At 33.6% G+C, this 21650-nt stretch overlaps 3 protein-coding genes across 6 annotated transcripts; all 3 read right to left on the bottom strand.

Moving 5' to 3' along the window:
* Positions 1 to 3253: 3253 nt before the first annotated feature.
* Positions 3254 to 7154, bottom strand: LOC135128172 (uncharacterized). The gene is made up of 2 exons (XM_064055068.1): positions 7029 to 7154; positions 3254 to 6972 (listed from the first exon to the last, which is right to left on the bottom strand). The coding sequence occupies exon 2, from the start codon at positions 6960 to 6962 to the stop codon at positions 3471 to 3473; it is 3492 nt and encodes a 1163-aa protein (XP_063911138.1). The 5' UTR covers positions 6963 to 6972; positions 7029 to 7154; the 3' UTR covers positions 3254 to 3470.
* Positions 7155 to 7380: 226 nt separating this feature from the next.
* On the bottom strand, positions 7381 to 11332 carry LOC135128162 (uncharacterized). Its single transcript, XM_064055059.1, has 2 exons — positions 10991 to 11332; positions 7381 to 10933 (listed from the first exon to the last, which is right to left on the bottom strand). Exon 2 carries the CDS (start codon positions 10921 to 10923, stop codon positions 7414 to 7416), a length of 3510 nt encoding a protein of 1169 aa, XP_063911129.1. The 5' UTR covers positions 10924 to 10933; positions 10991 to 11332; the 3' UTR covers positions 7381 to 7413.
* Positions 11333 to 11449: 117 nt separating this feature from the next.
* LOC135128131 (forkhead box protein N3) lies at positions 11450 to 21502 on the bottom strand. Of its 4 annotated transcripts, XM_064055017.1 has the most exons (6): positions 21413 to 21502; positions 20438 to 20596; positions 15566 to 15789; positions 15068 to 15510; positions 14560 to 15017; positions 11450 to 13647 (listed from the first exon to the last, which is right to left on the bottom strand). In XM_064055017.1, the coding sequence occupies exons 3-6, from the start codon at positions 15771 to 15773 to the stop codon at positions 13311 to 13313; spliced, it is 1446 nt and encodes a 481-aa protein (XP_063911087.1). In that variant the 5' UTR covers positions 15774 to 15789; positions 20438 to 20596; positions 21413 to 21502; the 3' UTR covers positions 11450 to 13310. The 4 variants fall into 4 exon arrangements, with proteins under 4 accessions (XP_063911087.1, XP_063911078.1, XP_063911092.1 ...); XM_064055008.1 differs by lacking the exon at positions 20438 to 20596; XM_064055022.1 differs by lacking the exons at positions 20438 to 20596; positions 21413 to 21502 and adding an exon at positions 20320 to 20404.
* Positions 21503 to 21650: the final 148 nt, after the last annotated feature.

The raw sequence follows: 21650 nt of genomic DNA, 5'->3' as shown, positions 1-21650 counted from the left end.
TTGCAAAGCTAACAAATTTAGAATTTAGATGATGCTAAATTATGCCATTATCCAAGTTATTGGTTACTTAAAACAATTAGCTTTGAAAGTTTATATCGTGGACTGTCCCAGGTTATCCCAAACGAAACACACGTGATAAATAAACACAAAATGCATCCAGCGTTGCGAGAAATGCTTGTCGGTTGTGTAATTTCCAACGTCGCGATGATGTGATGATGATAACAATGATAATTGTCTAAGGGGAAAAGTTTAGTCCCCCCGAACGATATTATGCATTCTACCGGACTTTCACGGTCCTTTTCCCAGAGTGGGACAACGTTAGGCTAATTTAACTAACGTAATGAACTATTAGCAATCTTGTGTGAGAAATTAAGAAGTGTTATAATGTAACATTTAAGTGTAAGCATCTAGAAAGCTTATTCTAATTTGTTAAACAAAGGATGAGTCCTGACTAAGTGAATTTCATGAAATTTCCTAGCAACTAGCAAGTGGTTTGTCTATTACATTGTGTTAGAACCAGTAACGATTAAAATCCTAACATGAACTGTGAATTTACAAACAATAGATCAAATTTACAGCACGTGTTAGCGTCGGTTGAAAATTTGCTTATTTCCGCTTGGAAAAACCACAAGAATTAACTGTGCGTGTTGGGCAAACTGTGTCAACGTCGTCGTCGTTGTCGTGTCCATCCGTGTTATTATCGGTGGCCAAGCATGGACACTAACAAAATTATTTATTTGGGTGTAGGCCCATTTCCTTGGAAATGGATAGCTAAATTGCAATCAGGGAGAGGTAATAAGTAAAATGTAGTCTTCATTTAACAAGTATATTAAATCTAAATTCAAACAGAATTAATGGTAAAAAATTGTAAGTCCCAGACAAAGATTAAATATAAATACATTCTTAAGGCTACGAATCCAAAAATCGTATTTTGACGCGTCCGCTAAATAATCCCTACCTACTTGATAAAACTAAACTAAAAGAGTCACTATTCACTTCAATTATTTATAAATGCATGGCAATCAACTGTTACTACAAAAGGCCAAATATCAATGTCTCCTTAAAGTTAACTTAAACGAAAACGTTACTTGAAATATCCTTTAAATATCGTTTCCCTATCCCTGATTAATAAGATATTAGCATAACACTTAAATTAATTGGCAGTAAATATTAAAGTATGACGTTAAATTGACATGGACGTATGAGGTCCAATTTGCTAATGGTACCTTTCACAAGGATCATTCCCTATTACCCTAAGTCGCAGTAATAAAATTTGGAATGATTAGCATTTCCATAAACAAATTAAAAAGAATAAAAGAAACTGTTCAAAAATCATGGAAGGAAGTTTCCGGACCTTAGAGCAAAAATAACAAATGACAATACTACATATTTTCATAAATGCGCGATTAATCATTAACTACGGGAAGTCTTAAAGCTTTTATTAAGGTACACGGGTTATCCGGAAATCCCCCCAAGATTCGTCAAAATTCCGAGATTCACATTAAAACAGGGACCGCAGAGAGCAGTGACCGCTTTCGTTATCTTCATCATTTTGTTAATGGCGTTTGCATTTAAGCGACAGACTAGTAACCCATCTCTCAGATAATTCCTCAGTTCTGAGTTGATAAACGTTCGCCCTTTCGATGACAGTAATGGACCATTCCCCAATTTAACAAGTTAAATTTTTCGTATAATGACGGAGGTCCAGGTTAATCACACATCAGTCGATTATCGAAGAAGGCACAGAAGCAAGATAACACATGCATGACGGTTTAAATTTAGATTCTTTCACTTACAAAAAACCATGGAACTTTTCTAAGTCTTCCTTCGCAATTTCGGGCAAGGAACTATCAGCTGGACAAGGTTTCAGCACGGCTCTACTTGGGTATCGATCGTTGTAGGTACTTGTCGTCTTCGTGGCACACTGGATTCGACTTCCTCGACTTCTCGATTTTGCGACCTTTTATACGGCGTTTTTCTCATTAATTATGTCTTTGGTGGCATCTTTATGAGTGCACGTGTTGCATCGTGGTATTCGTATTTGGGTTAGTTGATAAGAATGCAATCCTTTTGGGCTTTATTTAGAGGTTTTATAAGTCTTAGTTTCGTTGTTCCGAGAATTTCGTCAGAGTGATAAGTCGCAAAATAGATTGATGGTAATGCGTGAGATTTGGTTTGTTTTATGCTTCTTTTATCTTGCGTTGCGTTATTGTGTAACGCCTTTGGTAGTTAATTTGGTGTGATTTATTTGGTGTTGGTTCCTCTGTGCTTTTAATTGAATGTCGTTAGAATCACGTGCCAACGTTGTGGATTCTTCTTTGTCTTGTTATCATGTTAACGTCACATGCTGTCGCCATCTTGGAACTTTTGCTTGGGTGTGGTATTTAGCTAGGGTTGACTGAGTGAGCACTTCTCAATGGTTTGCGAATATGGGTTTTGCAATTATTTGGTGGTTGGAATACATACGCGATTGGACATGCGCAATTTGCTTGCTTTTTGCGAATATGCGAATTTAGTCTTTGAGTTAGAGAATTATGTTCTGAAGTTTCTTATTGCGGTATTTTGCGGTTTCTCCTCAAGGGTGGACCGTCACATCGTCGTTACGATTAATTTTCGTTAAACAAAAGCTCTCCCTTTTGTATTAACTATCAAACCAATTAAACTTAATCTAGCTTCCTTACCGCGTCCTTCACTCACACCAAACAAAACTACAAAACACAGAGACTACAAAACAACAGTGACATGCCCCCTATCTTTTACCAAACAAGTAAACTTCACTACCAACTCTCTATCTACCAAAAATAAATAAATAAATAAATTAATCCTAGGAGAGCTACAAACTAATAGAAAAGAAGTAAACCTGCACATGATTGCCTATGTTTAACGATTTTCTTGATTGATTTTTTTTTCAAATTCAATTTATTCAAATGCGATTTCGCGCCGTTATTGTTTTGTCAGCGCGAAGTTTTAATTTAAACTTGATCGGCACAAGCTTAATCAAATCAAAAGTTAAAACTGCTGAATTTTTGCCATATCTACCAAGGAAGTGGTGAGTGTGTTCTGAAATTCCACTCAAAACATTTGGCAACACTGCACATTGTTCACACGAATTTTTACATTATGCTGCTGCAGAATGTCTCAGAAATGAAGCAGCAGCACCAAAACAATATTAGTCAAAATTATATTTTGTGTTTATAAAATTTGACTAACTTGCAGTATCACAAAAATATTATTATACCAATAAAACAGTCAATTTTGTCGTACATTTAATCACTTAACATTTACATAAATTAAATAAATACGAAAAAGTTGTTCCAGATAATATTAATTGTTTTGATCTTATTATCATGTATCAAATGTTATATTATAGCTATAAAATTCACTATTTGCATTATATGTACAAATACACCTAATTCTACATTATATTTCTACGTTAATGTAAAAATAAGTTACTATGTATTTAAGCTATCTTAATCTGTTTCCATATTTTTAGAATGTGTCTGGGTATACCATTCGTAATTTTTATACCGTAAGCAAACTTGTACTCCTAGGTCTGGCACAGTTTTCAAAATACGTAAAAACTCATTGAAAGTTTTTCTAGGTGCCATGTTGTGGTTTGGTGGCTCGGTTACTACTTCTATCAGCATACTTGCTAAGAGGTGAGTCGGACTCCGCTTCAGCATACTCAAGTAGAAGTCATTTTTTATAACACCATTTTTTGCAAAAAATGACAAGTTAGAATCCATTTCCTTTGCAAATAAACGACTCACATGCGTTCCATATCGTAAAAATACATCTATGTAGTACGCTACAAGTTTCTTCGAGAGTTCTTCAACATCCCATTCACTTTTTTCCAGTTTGCGATGTAAGAAATAGATTTTAATTAAATCGGTGAAATCTTCAACCTGCGAACATTTACTTTTAAAATAATCCACGAACTTGTCCATGTACAGTAAATTTTTAATCGTTGATTTCATAATTTCGTGATACCAACTACGAAAAAAAGCAAACGTTTGTTCTTTACTCTTACACTGGTCGACAATTGAGAGTATTTTGTCAAGAACACATTTTTTTTCGTCCTGGCTACTTAAAAAGATGAACATAAATGAATGTATATTGTTCAGGTTTCTGCTTTTCTTCTCTGTCATAAAGTGATGTTGAATAATTTGTATGCCAACTTCTAATGGAATTTCCTTGGCTATTTCTGAATTCACACAGCTAAGAAGTTTCTCTTTTAAGGGTCGCAATTTTTGCCACACAGTCATGGTTTTTTCTAGGTGATCCCATGCGCATAGGATATACTGGGCCTTATACTTCTGAGGTATCTTCTGCAAATGTTGGGTTATACCGTTCAAAGATTCTTCGTCAGCTTGAGTAATAAACAGCATGTTCAGCTTAACTAACTCGAATATTGAATCGCTTGGATTTTTTACAAAGTACTGGATTGTACTCAAAAACATATACTTCTGAAGCGATTGTACTTCTTCTTGCTTACTTAACAATCTGAGCATATGTTCAACTTTCGACGAAGTAGTTAGTTCACACGTCATGTATAAAGCATGCTTTCGTACTGATACGGCTTTATTCGATAAGTAATTCAAATACTGAGGAAGTGCGTTCTCCGGTGTTCGATATAGCAAACTATAAAGTGATCTCATAGCATATTTAAAATAATCACCAGCACAGTAGTTCAGCAATGAAGGAAGCAGCTCATAGCTTTTTGTATTTTTAAAATGCATAGCTATCGCACACTGCAAAGTATACCGCCTGACTTCCTTTTCGTTTTGTAGGTCTAGTTTTTTGTTCTCAGGTTTATACGAATCTGCTAATGCCGCGTAATCTCCAGGTTTCATTAAAACAGACAAAGCAGGTACAAAATTTGGTTTCATTTCAGTGCTTTCCTCATCACTCAGCGTTGCTAAACTTAATTGAATTGATTTTTCATCCAGGTGCAAGTGACTAAACTTTTTAATCTGTCTCCAGAAGTGCAATTTGGGGTTTTCGGTCAACTTTTTAAAAACGATCTCAAAATGGGTAAGAATAGTGAGTGGTTCGTATTTTAAAAACCACGCAAAATCAGTCCATTGTACTAACTCTTCATGACGCTCCCAATAGATTTGCATATATTCATTTCTGTAAATATTTTCTTCCGTGGTAAAAATTTTATTGCGGAAGACACGAAAGACGAGAGGATATTTCCACGTATGTCCATTCCTAATAATGTAATTAAACGCAGAAAGTAATATTGGAAAATCATAAAATGATAACTGATCATCTTTGTAGGTATTATTCCAATTATTTATTTCACAAATTAACTTATAGTTGACAGTTACATGTTTAGCGCTGGCTTGAGCCATATTATTTATAGCGAAAAGTAAGAAGTATTTCCCAAACCGTTTATCGTAATTTCGGTATGTGGGGAAGTCAGTGTTAGTAGCTAGGTATTCTACAACTAACTCGTCGATGACGTTACCCTTTTTGAACAAAAACTCCAAATAAGACAGTTTCTGGTAAACAGAAGTTCCCAAATTAAAACTAACTAAAGGCATTTTTTGTATTTTTTCGTACGTGGATTGACGGGCATCAAATTTCAACATGTGAATGGTCAACAATTCATTTAACGTAGCCCACATCTCTTCAGTGAATTCTTTAAAACCAAAAAGATTTTCAATATTATTTATAAACTGCAAATGTACACTTAGTTCGTCATTTTTGTGTCTAAAACAAAAATACTTCATAACTTCAAATAAAGCGGCTATGTTTTTGTTAATATGACACGTCTCAATTAAATATTTTACTAATTTACCCCTTTCATAAATATCTGACGTTACATTAATTATTTCTTTGATTAATCGAACAGAATCTTCAATAAGTAAGTACCTGAGGTACTCATTGCGACCAATGTCTACTAGAACTTTTGCTAAAGCTGCCCGTTCCACGTCGTCAGGTATAAGTTTTAGAAGTTCCTCACTAATTAGGGTAGGATGATCAACTAATTTTATCTTGTAGTGATCCTGAAAGATTGTTACAAATAAACTGTAATGGTACTTTTTGGGGAAACTTCGAAATAGCCAATTGTTATTAAGGCAATGTGACACTTCAGCAGGAAGGGCATTTTTAAAAAGCAGCACAGAATCTTTACCAATTTTTCTTAAAACGGCTTTCATGTTTATATAATTAAATTTGTGAGGATTCTTGATTATGTCATCTTTTTTAACCATTACAAACTTTTTTGTAGCTCTTCGACCAAGGTGTATAGATATATGATACTTATCATTTAGATTATCAAACAAGGCACGATCGTTACTATAAATAAACTTTATCAGATTTGAATATTCACGTATATAAATAGAAGCGTTGGTAGCAGTAAAGTAAAAATCTATGAGCTGCGGATCCTTTGAATACAAAATTTTCAACTGTGTTGATGTTAATTTAACTGGATACTCAAGTAAAATTTGCCTTACTTTTGCAGGACCACACCCAGTAATAAACTGTGACGCCAAAAACATTCCATACCGATTAACAAGAGCGTCATATATTTCATCAAACTTTTCACTCTGTGAAAATTTACTCAACCTCGTCAGTACTTTCATACGAACCGAAAAAGACATGCATGGTAAAACTTCATTTACCAGTTGATCTGCTGGAGCATCCACAAGCACTTCTTTAAAAAACCAATCTTGCTTCGCTATTTTGCTGACAAAAACATCGTTTCCCTCTTTCAATAAAGGCAGTAATTCTTGTGATCTTCGAAAATAAATTAGAAAATTCAGTCTGAATGTGCTCTCCAGGTAAGTTTGAGGATTTAAATTTGACGTAATGGCATCCAGTGCTTTTACATTGTCCTTCACTAGTGGTGCAATCTCATGCAACAATTTGAAAAAGTTTTTCTGCCTGGCTGCAATGGTTGTGCCTTCTATATTTTGGAACTTATTTAGGAACTGATCAACAACGGCGGCCATTATTTTATGTCTGAAAAAAAGATTTATAAGCTTACTTTGAATTAGAATTTAGGAGTGGTAAACTACCAACGCTGCACCAATGATGAAATGACGCACTGTGAGAAATCTCTGTAAATGTTAAGGAGACTTAGTGGTTTCTACTCTATGCATTAGCAGCATACGGGACAAGATAAAAATGTACCACGACCTTTGTACTAGTGTAATCACAAAACGATCTTATCGGCTTGGGTTTATTGGCACAAAACTCTCGATGCCAAATTGATAAAAATATATACTGTATATATAAATATTGTTATGACACTATATAAAAACCAATTTTTGGACAGAAAAGTGCGAATCTTTCTCGGCTTTTAATTTATTTATTGGTTACATTATTATAACATTCTTATAACTGTGTTATATAAAATAAATCACAACGCATCAGATATTTTTTATTTAAATAAATATCATGTTACATATACTCCCAATTTACAGAAACATCATCCCTATCTTCAGAAACGCTTCGACCATACGACTTATATTTTTTACGTCCTAAAAAAATTTGCACAGCGGGATCTTCAATATTTTTTATCAGTTGCAACAATTCATGGTAATGCGCTTTTCCATCTGGCGAGCTGCCGCACGATGGTTCCGAAACTACCTCCAACAGCAAAATTGCCACGATAGGAATCGGACGTTGCTTCATCATGGCACAGTAGAACTCATTTCTTGTAACAGGTTTTTTTGCAAAATACGCCAAGCCGACGTTCATTTCTCTTGCAAATAAATGAATCACCCACGGTCCACATTTTGCAACTACTTCTTCAAAGAAAACTAAAATTTTGTTAGCCAAGTGGTCGACAGTCCATTGACTTGATTCCAACTTGCATTTTAAGAAAAAAATTTTAATGAAATCATAAAAATCTTCAGTCAGTGAAACTTTCTTTTCAAAGTAGTTCACGTACGGTTCCATGTATCGCAAATTATCACTCGTTGAACTCATAACTTGGTGATACAAATCACGAAGAACAGTAAACATTTCTTCTTTACACGTACATTGGTCAACGAAGGAAAAGATTTTGTTAAAAATAAGTTGCTTTTCGTCCTTGCTGCTTAAAAATATGAACATGAAAGGAACTATATTCGGATTTCTTCTTCTATCTTTATTGTTCGCAAAGAGGTGTTGTTGAATAACTCGTACGCCAAATTCTAATGGAATTTCTCTAGCTATTTCGCAGGTCACACAGCTAAGAATTCTCTTTTTTAAGGATAACAATTTTTCCCATTCATATACGGTATTTTCAAAGCAGTTCCAAATTAATGGAATATACTGAGCTCTATACTTCTGAGGTATCTTCGTCAAATGTTCCATTAAAATATTTAAGGATTTCTCGTCACCTCGTATAATTAGCGGTATATACATCTTGACTAATTCGAATATCGAATCACTAGGATTTTTTACAAAGTAATTAATTGTAGGTGGAAATAGGTACCTCTGTAGCGATTGTGTTTCTTGCTTAAGTATACTTTCAATTTTTGACGAGGCAGTCAGTTCACACGTTATGTATAAGGCATGTACTGACAACGCCTCATTATTCGATAAGTAATTCAAATACTGAGGAAGTTCGTTTTCTGGTGTTCGATACAGCAAACTGTAAAGCGATTTCTTAGCATATCTAAAGAAATCATCGGTACAATAGCTCAGCAAAGAAGGAAGCACTTCGTAGCTTTTTGTGTTTTTAAAATGCATGGCTATAGCACATTGTAATTTATATCGTCTGACATCGTTTTCGCTTTCTAGGTTTAGTTCTGTGTTCCCAGGTTTATGTGCATCGGCCAATGCTGCGTAATCTTCAGGTTTCATTAAAACAGACAAGAAACGAATAGGACACGATTTCATCCTAGTGCCTTCTTCATCACTCAGCATTGTTAAACACGTTTCAATTGATTTTTCACCTAACTGCAAGTGACTAAATTTTTTAATCTGTCTCCATAAGTTCAAACGCAATCTCCCGTTGAATTTTTTATTCAACATTTTAAAAACCATCTTTAAGTTGGCCACGATGGTAAGAGGATCGTATTTCAAAAACCATCGAATATCAGTCAGTTTTGCTAACCTTTTATAATGCTCCCAATACATCTGCATATATTCATTTTTAAACAGATTCTCTTCTGTGGTAAAAATTTTATTGCGGAACGCATGAAATACGCCAGGATACTCTATCGCCAGTCTATCCCTCATAATAATTTGGTTAAACGTGTGAACTAGTATCGGAAAATCATAAAAAGATAACTGATTGTCTTTATAGACATTATTCCAACTATCAATCTCACAAATTAAGTTGTAGTTAAAGTGTATGTCGTTATGAGCTATATTGTTTATAACGAACAATAAGAAACATTTCCCAAAGTTTTTATCGTAGTGACTGTATTCAGGGAACTCAGTGTTAGTAGTGAAGTATTCTTTAACTAACTCATCAATCACGTCGCCCTTTTTGAACAAAAACTCCAAATAAGACAATTTTTGGTAAACAGAAGTTCCTAAATTTACACTAACTAAAGGCATTGTTTGTATTTTTTCGTACGTGGATTGACGTTCATCAAATTTCAACATGTGAATGGCCAATAACTCATTTAAAGTAGCCCACATTTCTTCAGTGAATTTTTTAAAACCAAACAGATTTTCGATGTTATTTATAAACTGCAAATGTACATTTAATTCATCATTTTTATGTCTAAAACAAAAATATTTCATAACGTCAAATAAAGCCGGTATGTCGTTATTAATACGGCACGTTTCAATTACGCATTTTATTAATTTACCCCTTTCTTTAATATCCGACGTTACATTAATGATTTCTTTGATTAAGCGAACAGAGTCTTCAATAAGTAAGTATTTGAGGTACTCATCATGGCCTGTGTCTACTAAAACTTTTGCTAAAGCTGCCCGTTCTTTGTTGTCAGGTATGATTTTTAATAGTTCCTCACTAATTATGGCAGGATGATCAGCTAATTTTATCTTATAGTGATCTTGAAAAGTTTTTATAAACAAGCTATAATGGTACTTTTTAGGGAAACTGCGAAACAGCCAATCGCTATTAATGAAGTGGTCTGGGATTTGCTCAGGCAGAGCATTTCTAAAGAGTAGCACTGAATCTCCACCGATTTTTCTTAAAACAGCTTCCATATTTATGTAATCAAATTTGTAAGGATTCTTGATTATTTCATCTTTTTTAAGCATTACAAATTTTTTTGTAGCTCTTCGACCGAGATGTGTACACAGTTTATACTTACATTTTAGATAATCAAACAAGGCATGGTCGTTATTAAAAATAAACCTTATCAGCCTTTCATATACCTGTGAATCAAAAGAACTTTTATTATAACTAAAGTAAAAATCTATGAGCTGTGAATCCTTTAAATACAAATTTTTTAACTGTGTTGATGTCAGTTTAACTGGATTTTCAATTAAAATTTGCCTTACTTTTGCAGGACTACAACCAGTAATAAACTGTGACGCGAAATACAATCCATACCGATTAACAAGAGCGTCATAAATTTCATCAAATTTCTCACTCAGTGAAAATCTGCTCAACTTCCTCAGTATTTTCATACGAACCGAAAAAGACATACACGGTAAAATTTCATTTACCAGTTGGTGTGCTGGAACGTCTCCAAACACTTCTTTAAAAAACCAAACTTGCTTCACTATTTTGCTGACAAAAACATCATTCCCTTGTTTCAGTATATTCAGCAATTCTTGTGATCGTCGAAAGTAAATTAGAAAATCGACTCTGAATAAGCTTTCTAGGTAAGTTCGTGGATTTAAATTTAATGTGATGGCATCCAGCGCGTCCCCTTTGGTACTCACCAGTGGTGCAATCTCGTGCAACAACTTGAAAAAATTTTTATGCCTAAGTGCAATAGTTGTGCCTTCTATATTGTGGAACTGATTTATGAAGTGTTCAACAATGGTAGACATTGTTTAATTTCTGAAAAGAAGATTCAAATTAAATATTACGAGTAAGAGGATGACACCTGGCACTTACCAATAAGTGACGAGATTGAAGAAAGCAGTGCTTAAGCTTAAGGCTTAAGTCACAAAACGCTTAAGTGTTTACGAGAAGCAGTGTTGCCAGATTCCCTGTCACCGCCGAAGACAAGATAGACCCAAATGGTAGCCAACATAAATTAACTAACCTAACCTAGAAATGCCATTGATACGGTGCTAAAAAATTCAAGTTTTACTTTAACACTGAATGAACCCTGAATAAGTGAATTCCCTGCCTCAAGTTTTTATTATTTTCAAAACTACACTAGTCAAAGTTTTTTTTGTTACACTAATTGTACTCGTTAAAACTACATTTTTTATAATTATTCTGGTATTGTTGTGATTTTTCTTTAAACACGGACAAGTCATGAAATCTAGTTTTAATCAGTGCATACTCATGCTTGACAACAAATCTATTCTGATTGATCACTAGGAATTATAAATTATTAGAAGTCAATAAAATCAGCTGTTTTATTTGTATAATAAACTAAGGTACAAATAAATGGTCATAACAATAAACACATATTTGATTAAATAACTGCTGAAACAAGTTTGTTATTGCTGACTAAAATAAAAAAAAATATATAAATCCAAACACACACCTTAATAATTTGTTAATTTAACGAACACAATTCAAACAATGTTCAAACGTATTAAAATGATCATAATAATATGGAAAGGTTATAAGAAGACCTATTTTATAAAATTGGAAGACAGGCGCCAAAAAATATTGCCAGTAAAATTTACTGCAATAAAAGTACAAAATGATTTGGCACATAGAATCTTAAATATATATACCAAAGCCAAGAATATTGGCAAAGCATAGAGTATTATTCACTAGATCAGGCAAAACTGGTATTGCTATAAGATGTAAGATTTTTAGAATTCTCACATTCTAAACTAACAAAATTAAATATCGCACTTATCCATTCAATTTCACATTGATTCGGAAGACGGCCTAAAATACTCGTTTATGGTAGCTGAAGGAAATTGAACGATAAGATTAATAGGAAAATAGCTTTAAAACGCACACATTCTTTAAAACACTTAATGATTGTTTCGAATTTTATGTACAATAGGAAGAGCATGTATCACGGGAAATAGAAAAAATATATTTCTCCTACTCTACTTTCAGTGATCTTTAAACCAGTTTGTAGCATTAGGAAAATTTTTAAATTACTCATTTTTTCTTATTCCCTATCACTGATACATTTTCAGAATTATTGCTTAACTTTTTTTTAAAAATGGTAATGACCGAATTAAAATACAATTATCGTAAAATAAATAAATATATCCAGCTATATAAACATCATTAAAATCAGACAAATAATTCTGTACACCACGTAACTACCCTCAAGGGCAAATAAACCTTAATACAAAATAACAAATTTCTTAATTTAACCTACAGAATAAATAAATAGTTAAAACAACACGATTATCTAATAACATAAATTACATCCCCATCTAGTGTTAATTACATGTTATTTCTACTTTTGGTAACAACTTTAAAAGTCATAATTTATTTAGATAAAATTTCCTCTATATAAATATAGTAATAGAAAATTCTTGCACTTTTATTCTCTTGATTTGACTTGAAAATCACTCTTATATAAATAATATTTGGTGATGAACCTGACCATTAAATACAAAACAAATAAGAAAAGCGCCAACAGTTCCAAAATCGTGAAACACAACGGGCACGAGCAGTTAATTAATTGCAAGCTGGTGAAAATTTCGACAAAAAATATTAAGAATGATATGAAAGAAGAAATTTATAACACATATTGAATTTAAGGGCACTGGGAAATCTTTCTTCCATTTTTCATTCAATGGTCACCAACTCTTTGTACAATTATAGATCCAGCAATCACGCGAGGTGAAGTTTTATTGTTACTCGCTCAAATAAAGCAAGTAACTGTACATTTGTAACCTTACCTTACTTTCCTCAGAATCTGTATCATTTGATCAGCGAATCTAGAGAAAGGAACAAGTGACAAAAATATAAATTTAATGCACGTACTTTTACGTTAATTGTTATTACCTGTTCCCATATTCTCAATTGTTTGACTTCCTATGTGTGCTAGTTTGAAATTTTGACGTTACCACAAATTTGGAACTGTTATGTGAAAGAATCTTGAAAAACAATATTTTCGTCAGTCAATATAACACTTCTAGAAACAATCCTAACATAGAGTTACTTTCCATATATTATAAATGTAAACAAAAACATAAAATATATTAAAATTACTATAACAGTATTAGATTTCAACTTATATAGCGTTACGTTATTTTCCTACAAATTACTCGGCGTTTGATTATTACCTATGTTGATTAATTTCCAATTCGCGCCGATGTTTGACCCACTCGTCATTGTTGTTATTGTTAAACAAAACTTTTGATTTACCTTCTTTTTTCTTCGTTCTTAATAACCTGGGTTTAAACGGTGTTGGTCTTTCTTCTGATTCGTTATCATTGATGTCGTACTGTGGTGACATTTTTATTCGTTTATGAGGATCATAATCGGAACTTTCAGAACTATATCTTTTTCTCGTGGTTATTCCTGCCAGGTTGAGAAGAGTTTCGGCGCCTTCTTTGATCTTCCGTTCTTCTTCATCTTCAAAGTCGATCTTCCGACACGTACGACTCTTGACAATTCTAATAAATTTTTAACGTAAATAGTTAATTATATATACTGTGATTAACGTAGGGTCGCTGAATCGTATTAGCCTCGTTAACACAGGTTAAGATATGGGTTTCCATTTAATTAGTTCATTTATACTCAGAACGTTATTTTTGTATCACTACAATTTTATTATCTTGTGAAGGCAAAGAAATCAGTGTGTACGTGACACTGTACCTGTGGCAGTATTTTTCTCAATTGCAATCCTATATTTTCAGCGAAGGTTCACCGTCACTGCTCATTCTACAATCGCCTCTAACGCTACTGTTGTGACGTCCAATAGTTTATATACTCGTCATAAAATTTTAATGGTTAGAAAATAACGTTCTCAATATAACGCTTAACAGCCCATTACACTGACAAAATGTTTTAAATTAATTTTGTAATCAACGGTTTATAGTCCTTTTATAATCCGATCTGTGACAACCACATAAAGCATTTAGTAGTTTAAAACAAGTCTTTAACTAAATCACACAACAATGTGTTACAGAACATTAAAATCGCATTTGAAATGCAATCTAGAAGAAATTATGCGTAACAGCAACGTGTAAACAAATTCCTAGACCACCAGTACAGGAGTATCATTCTCATCTTTTTTTGTTTTGTTTGAGAGGTTGCATTTTAATAATAATAGTCTTTATTGTCCAACAAGTAACCCTAATAACAGGGCCATATATAAATATTTAAAAGATCTTGCTAGTTTTGTTTTGTGGTGCCATCTCTGACAGCGTTGAAACGTTCATACAGAGAGCAGAAGATAAAAGAAATAGCGGTGATTAATATCCTCTTTACATAAAAAAAATACATTTTTGTCTTCTAGGATGTCTTAATCCGTATTGATGTGACTAATTTGATTCCGTGACCCTGCTCGTTTTACGCGACTTTACCTTTCTTCGTCACTTTCAAAAGCTTCGTCGTTTCCCAAAGGGTCAACAGAGTCTGCCGCACTGTAGGTATGATCTTGGCTAGGCGAAGTCGTAATAACTTGGCAGTATAATCCCTTTTCTTTCCTTTGGCGATTCCTAGGGCCATTTTTCAAACTTAACATGACTGCGGCGGCATCAACAGCGTCTAACGACTCATCCGACGTTTCGCTTTTGACAAGTCTTCGATTATTCAGTTCGGCGGAAGCCAACTTCTTGGAGAGGTATGGATATAATTCGGGATTAGGTAAGCGCGAAATTGAGCCTTTTTCAGGAGATGCATGGTTTTTGTTATTGTTATTACTAAAATAGGTGGAAGGATCTAAAGTAGAACAAGGATGGAAGGGCGATCGAGTGAGGGCTTGGATTAAATTAGGTTTGTACTGTTGATCTACAGTCCACAAGGAACCTTTTCCTAGATTCTGGAAGTGACAAAAATCAGTTAGTGGCTAAAAAGAGACTGAAACATTACCGGTGCTTTTTCGACTTTTTGGAAGCATTTATTCAACGACAGATTATGCCTAACGCTATTTTTCCAACCTGTGGGAGCGTTTTTGAAATACGGGAAATGTTCAAGTATCCACGCGTAAATTTCTTTTACTGGAAGAGCTTTTTGGGCCGAATCTTCGATAGCCATGAAAATGAGACAGGAAAAGGAATATGGCGGCTTGTTATTCGTGTGAACCAAAGGATCGTAAGGTACATTGTGGGGGTGTTTATTCTTCTGAGACGGCGTCCCGTTGTGGTTTTGATACGGAATCGGCGAATTCAAGGAACTACTCGACGAATCAGCTGCTGATATGGAAGATTCATCGACGTAATCGCTAGTTGGAAACGAATCCATTAACAGACTATTGCTACCTTTTACCGGTGTTGAATTGACACTATTTGATGGTGATGGGTTTATGTTCATACCTAAGGCAACACAACCAATCTATCTGTAATTGCATCTATTTAGGTTAATAAGTACCTTTCAAGAGATCTCTTTCGTGCAGCCACGACAAACTTGTAAGATCGTCGTCACCATTCCTGCTTTGACTGTGAGCTACCGCTAACAGCAATGATATGGGTGACTGGGCTTCTCGGATGGGTGTCCCTGCTACAGGACTGGCCGGTACTGACATTTTCGGTGTCATTACTGCTTCGTCTTGGGGTGAATTTGATCTTTCTGGAGACATTGGGCCTTATACGTTACTGCAACAACGCGAAAATTTACATAAAAAAGCGACGTCCCATTCAAACCCACGTGGGGCATAAACAATTATTATCATTAAAGATAAAATAAAGACGCAATTTACTAAACAAATTGTTATTTTTCCTTCATTCAGTAATAGTACAAAATATTTCTCCTATCACAATTACAAAATTTATCTTTCGACTTTTTTATGTCTGCTGCGGACCTTCCATTAAAAAGTGACCAACTGTGACTAGACTGATTTGCATTTCCTTGAATGGGAACACTACAAAACCAGAAGGATGATGAATGAATGAATAAGCGAATCTCGATAATTGCCGTCGATGACAATGCAGGTTCTTAAATGTGAACTATAGAAATGACTTTTTCACTGCAGAAGTGCAATTTTAAAAGAATGCTATTATACATTAAATTTAGTTTAGTATTTTATTGTATACAATTTTTGTTTTTCGAAGTTGGCTGTAAATTTTCGCTTCGTTCTTATGGCGAACTTGATTAGCACAGTTTCTCAAATACAATAAACTGGGTTAAATAGGTATATTTTAACAAAGAAAAATGACAAAACCCTAAAAACATTAAATTTTCTGTTTTCTAAAACTTCCACTTTCACTTTTACGTTCAACATAATGTACACAATTTTACGTGCTATTAATTTTATAAATTGTCTGCTTTAACGTAAAGTTGTAGAAAACTTGATAATCATTCTGTATTAATCTGTCAAAAATACATTTCGATATTATTTCAACGTGTTTATATTATACGTAAACCATTTATCAGCTACAGCTTACAAGACCACAGAAGCTGTCAACGTCACACTGACCACAATTATCAGTCGAAACTTTAACACGATAAGATTTCGCAACGTATTATTTTTGCTAATTAATTTTTAAGACTTTGGCCACAATATGTGCTTAGTAAAATAATTTCCGTTAGCAGACAAAAATTAAAATTTTACATGTTTTCATACACTTAACTTTTTCTTATTATTAACCACGATTGGAGTTCGTATAGTCTTGCCTGTGTGACTGAAGCATACAGAAATAATAATGAACTATGCAAACTATAGCAAAATTTGATCAACTAAAAACTCCCTGGCTTAACGATGGTCTAACCATAGAAATTAACTATGAGTTATATATTTATATATACTGATATTCTGCATATATATAGTTCCACAAAACCACAAAACAGGATTGTTTACCAATGTACAATCAGATTAACGCAGTTTAATCAGAAATTGAATATCGTACTTGTGGTATGTAAGTTTATCTAACCGACATGCAAAGAAGTCATCTTCAATCCGCTTCGTAGAGTTAAAATTAATGTTTTAAGTTTCTGATTATTTCTATATATGGTAAACAATTATATATCACAATTACTGAAGATTATCTCTGTGGCAACTCATTTATGTAGCGCTACAAGTGAACTCATTTTTTTTTACATTCTTCTTGTAGTTAATGCTGTGCCCATAGAGATCTCAGACTGGAGAGACGTTAGAGAGAGAGGGTACGGTGACCATTTGAGAGGTCCGAATCGGTAGGCAAAACAGAGCAACTTCCAGTTAAAATTTACTTTTAATTACTCACTTCCTGGTGTGTGTGGCATTTCTGTGCAGTTCTAAAGTGCTTGTTTTCTTACAATCGCAATAATAACAATCATATTTACGATGGTTATATCTTGTTGTGCATTTGGATGCGAGGAGCGGCATCACAAAGGCTGTAATATTTCATTTCATCGGTGAGATATCTGCTGAATAATGTTTTCATACAATCTTTATTTCATTTAATTTCAGTTTTCCGACAAATCTGTTGCTAAGAAAGCAATGGATTATTGCACTTAAACGAGATAAATTTGTTCGGACGTCTGCGTCAAGAGTGTGTAGCAAACATTTTAAAAATGAGAATTTTCGGCAGTTAACAAATTCTGTTAATCCCATACAACAACTGAGAATTTTAAAAAAGGACGCAGTTCCATTCATTTTCAATTTTTCAAACCATAAAAAAAATGAAACAAGGCCTAAAAAACTGACTAATAATGAGACCTTTTCGGCACTGCTAAATTTAGAAAAATAGAGGTGGACTTACAAAGCCATCAGTTGATGTCGTCAAAGTTTGTAAGATAGCTGAAACCACTTTCAGAACTATGAAATATAATATTTCAGCCAATGTTATTACTATTCGTACAATTAAAACCATTAGATTACTAAATTTCAGAAATATGTTTAATGTCTTAAATGACCACATTTTGGATCAAGATCCACTTAACAAGCATGTAATCCAGTTGGTTTATGTAATTTTACGTACTTTTTTTATTATGAGATCGAATTATGAAAACAGCAGAAATAATCAAGTTCCTAATAAAATCAGACAGGTATACACAAAATTAATTTTGTTCAATAAATTGTGTGTTTATATACATTTTGTATTGTATGTATATACAGTTTCCTACAAAATAAAAAAAAACGATAACAAAGTTGAATTTTAAAATCATTTTTACATGATCTTCTATTTAACTCAACGGCACCGAAGCTCGTTCTTGCCTACCGATACGTGTTGGCCTTGTCTAACAACACTCACTGTAGATATGTTTATTTCTCTCTCTAGTTGTCACCGCATGCGAGAGGTATTACGCGCCTCAACACTCCATCCATTAGTTATTAGATCATTGGCTGTGCCAACGAGATGTAGTCAGTGCGCAAATTTTTAAGCACACTTTATAACAACCACTTCAAGGTGAGGTCTCTGACTTCTTATTTTTAAATGTAATCTTGTTACAATATCGTAAATTAGTTTTGACAAGTTGCAAACATTTTTGAAAAATAATTTTACATTGCCTTGCTCATGTGACGAACGATCACTTAACATTATTACGGGTAGAGTATAAGCTCCAATCCACTCCTTGCGCTAAGATTCAACCGCAATAAATGAGATGATGCTATAATTATTTTTTTTTTTTCAACACTGCAAAATAAGTGTTACTTTCAAGAAAGAAAACTAACTAGGTTAATCGTTATTAACATTTAAGAATGAGAAAGTCAGACGTGTTATGAACCAAACACTGCAATTTTTAGTTTATGTATTATTGTGATGTCACAGAAATAAACAAAAAATTAACCACCGGTACAATGGCATCACGCATTTATTCATCTGAATTAGGTGATGTTAAAGTTGGCGTAAAATCATATTATTTGAAACAAAAAAATTTCAAAAGACTCCATAATTACGTGTATTTTATTGATTACGAGAAGCAACATTTGGTTGTTTACAGTTAAAGTACAATGTAACGGAATTGGGTGCCTTGGACGTCACAAACATTATAATTTACCATAATTTAGTTCACGTTTTCTTACGATGGCACGCATTGCGTGCCATTAAATCAGCCGATGTAAAAACTGTTATTTTTCTACTTCTTAAATGATATCCGTCTTGATACCTCGTTGCTTCTTTGGTTCACTACATTATATGAAACACCAATTCCATGTGTTTCAAATTTTTTAAATATTCTATATTCTAAATTACAAAAATTAGGATCTTCAGTTTTTTTTTCTGTCGTAAAGGCACAAGGTCAGGCTATGTTCATTACAATATACATTCTGGTAAGCTGATGACAGCAAATTGTTTCTTAATTTCTTTATTTTTGTTGGCAGGGTGCCTGTAATTTGTTCCAGAGTGTACACGATGCTAAAAAACTTGTGTCGTCTTGTCAAAAACGTGGCCAAGTGAACTTTTTTTTCAGTGCATACATTTTTATTGAAGAAGCATGGTGCAATATGAAATGAAAATCTACTACAGTGGCACTTGACAAGACGACACTTTTTTGGCATACTGTACACATACTATTTAAATCTATTAGTACGTAGATTTATTTTGACACAGTGACGTTTATGAAACCTAAACACGTAAAAGACATGCATGTCAAAATATTGCATTATTAATCTAAGACATCCGATTCTAGCACTCTAGATAATAAACAACCAGTATGTAAATAAAAATGCCATTCATGAAAAAATTTCTCTAATCAGATAATCTTTGAAATCAACTTAAAAGCAAAAGATAATAGTACACATAAAATGCTATAAATATATTCTCTATCAACTTATGAATGCTGTAATATTTAATTATTTAAGTACGATATTAGTAGGAGAAAAAATTCATTGTTTAGATCATACCTCAACCTTGAGGTAACTATTCACATTTAATTATAGGTGTCATCTATTTAACCGCATACTTTGAACGTAAAACTAGCAAAACATGGAATAACATAAAGAAAAAGCGCATACATAAAATTTCACATCGAATAAAAACAACCACACTTTCGGGTTCGCTAACATCGAAACACCAAGCAAAATAAATGATATCGATCCAAATTTACACATTCGCCAACACTTACGTAAAAAAAAGATAAAGTAAAATCACTGATAAGCAGAAAAGCTTTTTATCACAGCAAGACGATGCCGGAGGTTCAATGTGAAACATTTTAATAGGATTTCATCAATACGGAGAAGCCGACAAATTTCGCCAACATCTTACATTTTCAGGGCAAAATTTCAGGAGTTAACACCCGAATATGTCTTGGATTTACTCGAACAGACATCACATGCACATCTCTTTACAGTTTAGCTACGAAAACCAAGGTTGTCATAGTTACCCCGTTCTAAATGCATCCCGGACCCCCGCAATGCCTCGGATAGTCGTGTCTCACAGACACACCAGGCCAACGCGAGACGTACGTCGGGGATTAACGCGACGACCCACAGCGTCACCGTTGCTATGGCAACCCATGAGAAGCTGACGTAATGAAGTTTACCTTTGAAAATACAACTAAGCATGCATAAAATTCGTTACGTAAAAGTTAATTGGGCCTACCACGACTTTATCATTTTGTATCAATGAAAGGAAAGTTATACTTGAATTTATTTTGTGGTTAATGGAAAAAAAATATTTTATTTGCGTAAATAACATGGTTGCCAACATAATTTTCACAATGCAGATAAACATGTTATGAAATCGAAATTAACAACTATTGCTTATCGTCAAAAAGACTAAAACCACGCCATAATGAAGCCTGCGAATTCCGACTATAAATTCTGTCCATGAATGTCGAGCAGTAACCAAAGGGCACATTTTACATTAAAATATTTTATTGTTTGGGCACAGATTTACTGAGGTATGCAACGACGTGAATGTACCACGCCAGTTTCATCCTACAATGGAAATTTATTTCTACCGACGTTTTATGATAGTTCTTTCTTGACACCACATTGTACTGTTGTCCAAATTTAGAAGTAAAAAAGTACAATACGTGGACATGGAATTTCCTAACCCAATTTCAATCCATTTGAACATGTTTTCAAATTATAGTGCAAACTCAAACTGCGGCACGTTTAATGGTTAGCGAAGCTAAAGACAACACTAAATAAAATCACATGGTGTAAGCAACAGATTAATTTAAATAATATAGGTCAAATTTCGGCCATTACAAATATACAACAACGTGAATGTGAGAAAGCATTTTCTATTATTCTTTGTATATCTCAACTAACAGAGGCTAAAAATTAAAGAAACCAAGAAGAAGAGATTCATGCAATTTAAAAATGAGATAAATTCTAATTTATGTTTTTACCTTATCACTAAAAATCTTAAAAAACTATGTCACTTTTCACAATCGGTTCAAGAGCACACCATTTTATGCCACCCAAACATATGATCTCACTGATTTGTTTGTAGCCATGATTCTTCACAATCTTTCAAATTCAATTTTTTCCCGCCACGACATCATTTGGACAGAATTTACCAAACTCGAGCCGTACGGGATGGGAAATTTCATCAAATTTTTAATATTTTTGATATAGTGAAGAAAA

Source organism: Zophobas morio, unplaced genomic scaffold (assembly GCF_036711695.1).
Source record: "Zophobas morio isolate AGI-343-1 ecotype UQ-CSIRO unplaced genomic scaffold, CSIRO_AGI_Zmor_V1 ptg000002l, whole genome shotgun sequence".
Taxonomy (NCBI): domain Eukaryota; kingdom Metazoa; phylum Arthropoda; class Insecta; order Coleoptera; family Tenebrionidae; genus Zophobas; species Zophobas morio.
This window is presented reverse-complemented; position numbering and strand designations above follow the sequence as displayed.

Excerpts from the sequence above, each read along its gene's own strand:
- LOC135128172 (XM_064055068.1), bottom strand. The coding sequence starts at position 6,962 with ATGGCCGCCGTTGTTGATCAGTTCCTAAATAAGTTCCAAAATATAGAA.
- LOC135128162 (XM_064055059.1), bottom strand. The coding sequence starts at position 10,923 with ATGTCTACCATTGTTGAACACTTCATAAATCAGTTCCACAATATAGAA.
- LOC135128131 (XM_064055017.1), bottom strand. The coding sequence starts at position 15,773 with ATGTCTCCAGAAAGATCAAATTCACCCCAAGACGAAGCAGTAATGACA. Across the intron at positions 15,511-15,565 it reads CGAAAGAGATCTCTTGAAAG|GTATGAACATAAACCCATCA; the intron begins GTACTTATTAAC and ends GTGTTGCCTTAG. Across the intron at positions 15,018-15,067 it reads AAAAAGTCGAAAAAGCACCG|AATCTAGGAAAAGGTTCCTT; the intron begins GTAATGTTTCAG and ends TGTCACTTCCAG.